At 40.7% G+C, this 1867-nt stretch overlaps 1 protein-coding gene across 1 annotated transcript; it reads left to right on the forward strand.

Moving 5' to 3' along the window:
* The first annotated feature begins 447 nt into the window (after positions 1-447).
* LOC127742937 (uncharacterized) lies at positions 448-1667 on the forward strand. The gene is made up of 4 exons (XM_052255624.1): positions 448-760; positions 845-1042; positions 1126-1274; positions 1449-1667. The coding sequence occupies exons 1-4, from the start codon at positions 448-450 to the stop codon at positions 1665-1667; spliced, it is 879 nt and encodes a 292-aa protein (XP_052111584.1).
* Positions 1668-1867: the final 200 nt, after the last annotated feature.

Below are 1867 nucleotides of genomic sequence, written 5' to 3' on the forward strand. Positions count from 1 at the left end.
AACGAATCAGGCTCATATGATAAATAATAGATAATAATTAGGAAGACAAATTGGTAGCGCCCATTTTCCGGTATGATCTAGACATATTGAAAATTGGGTCGTTACAATTTGGTATCAGAGCAGTTCGTTCCTAATAGAGCCTGGGGAGTGGACTGACTATGCTTCATTGCATACTCTGCTTGTGTGTTTCATGCTGTTAGGATATCTTTAAGATACATTTGGCATGAATGTCTATGAGTGCTCATTTTGGAAATGTTCGTGCCTTACTTGAGATATTAACACTGATCACCTTAATGTTGATTGTTTGGTGCGGATAGGACCTTAATGACTGCGAATAGGCATAGTTTAATCGAGCTTCGAACGATGAATCGATGCGAGGCACAGCTATCCTCACAGCTGTTATGATCTCCATGGCCATAGCTATGTTAGATTTGGATGCTGTAAGGAATGAATGCTTGTTTCACTTGTGGGGAAGTTGGACACTTGGCGAGGAATTGCCCAAAAGAATTTGCTCGGAATCCAGTGCGAACCCAGCAACAAGGCCGAGTGTTTGCCATGACTGCTGGTGATGCTATGCAACCAGACGCCCTGATCCAAGGTCAGTGTTATGTCAAAAATCGATTTCTAACTGTACTGTATGACTCGGGTGTATCACATTCCTTTATTTCTTTAACTGTTGCTCGTGAGTTAGGACTAGATTTTTTTGAGTTGAACTTTGATCTAATTGTCCATACGCCTGCATCTCAAAATGTTTTGACTGGTTTAGTGTGCCTGCAAGTACCGTTCATTATTAGGAACAGAACTTTTATACATGATCTAATTTGTTTGCCTCTATGTGGTTTAGAAGTTATTCTAGGATTAGATTTGTTGTCTAAGTATCATGTTTTCCTTGATTTCCTTGAAAGAATAGCTGTTATTCCGTCTGATAGTTTAGATATTAAACCATTTCTGTCTCATACTTTATATCTGAATTCCGTAAGAGTTACCTTAGATGGGAGTGATTGTGAGGGGTACGTTCTGTTAGCGGCTAGCTCGAATGACAGTGAATTCAGCTTAGAATGAATCCGAGTGGCAAAGGAATTTCCTGATGTTTTCCCAGACGACATACCTGAATTTCCTCCTCAGACAGTATTGAACTAGTACCTGGAACCGGACCAATTTCCATAGCACCGTACCGGATGTCACCACTGGAACGTGCAGAGTTGAGGAAGCAGTTGGATGAGCTACTTGGAACGAAATTTATTTGTCCCAGTGCATCACCTTGGGGAGCTCCAGTATTGCTAGTAACGAAGAAGGATGGTGGGATGAGACTTTGCATAGATTACCGACAGTTAAATAAAGTCACTATCAAGAACAAGTATCCACTTCCACGGATAGATGATTTGATGGATCAGTTAAAAGGTGCAACTGTGTTCTCGAAGATTAATTTGTGATCGGGCTATCACCAGATTCGAGTAAAAGAATCAGATATACCGAAGACTGCATTTAGAACTCGATATGGTCACTATGAGTATACGGTTATGTCGTTTGGACTAACTAATGCTCCTGCGATTTTCATGGATTACATGAATCGTATTTTTCGTCCGTACCTTGATCGGTTCGTAGTAGTTTTCATAGATGATATTCTCATCTATTCGAGACAGAAAGAGAGCATGAAGAGTATCTAACGACTGTATTGCGGAATTTGAGGACCTTAAGTTGGCTATGACTGAGACGTCAAGTGGAGTCCGTCTGGCCCAATTGGATATAACACCAGATTTTAAGATTAGTATTCAGCAAGCACAAACACAGGATCCAGAAATGGTGAAGATGCTGAGACGGATGAAAGTAGAGGAACCAGAAGCTGAAAAACAAGATCATAGCAGTC

This window comes from Arachis duranensis, chromosome 10, assembly GCF_000817695.3.
Source record: "Arachis duranensis cultivar V14167 chromosome 10, aradu.V14167.gnm2.J7QH, whole genome shotgun sequence".
NCBI classification, from domain to species: domain Eukaryota; kingdom Viridiplantae; phylum Streptophyta; class Magnoliopsida; order Fabales; family Fabaceae; genus Arachis; species Arachis duranensis.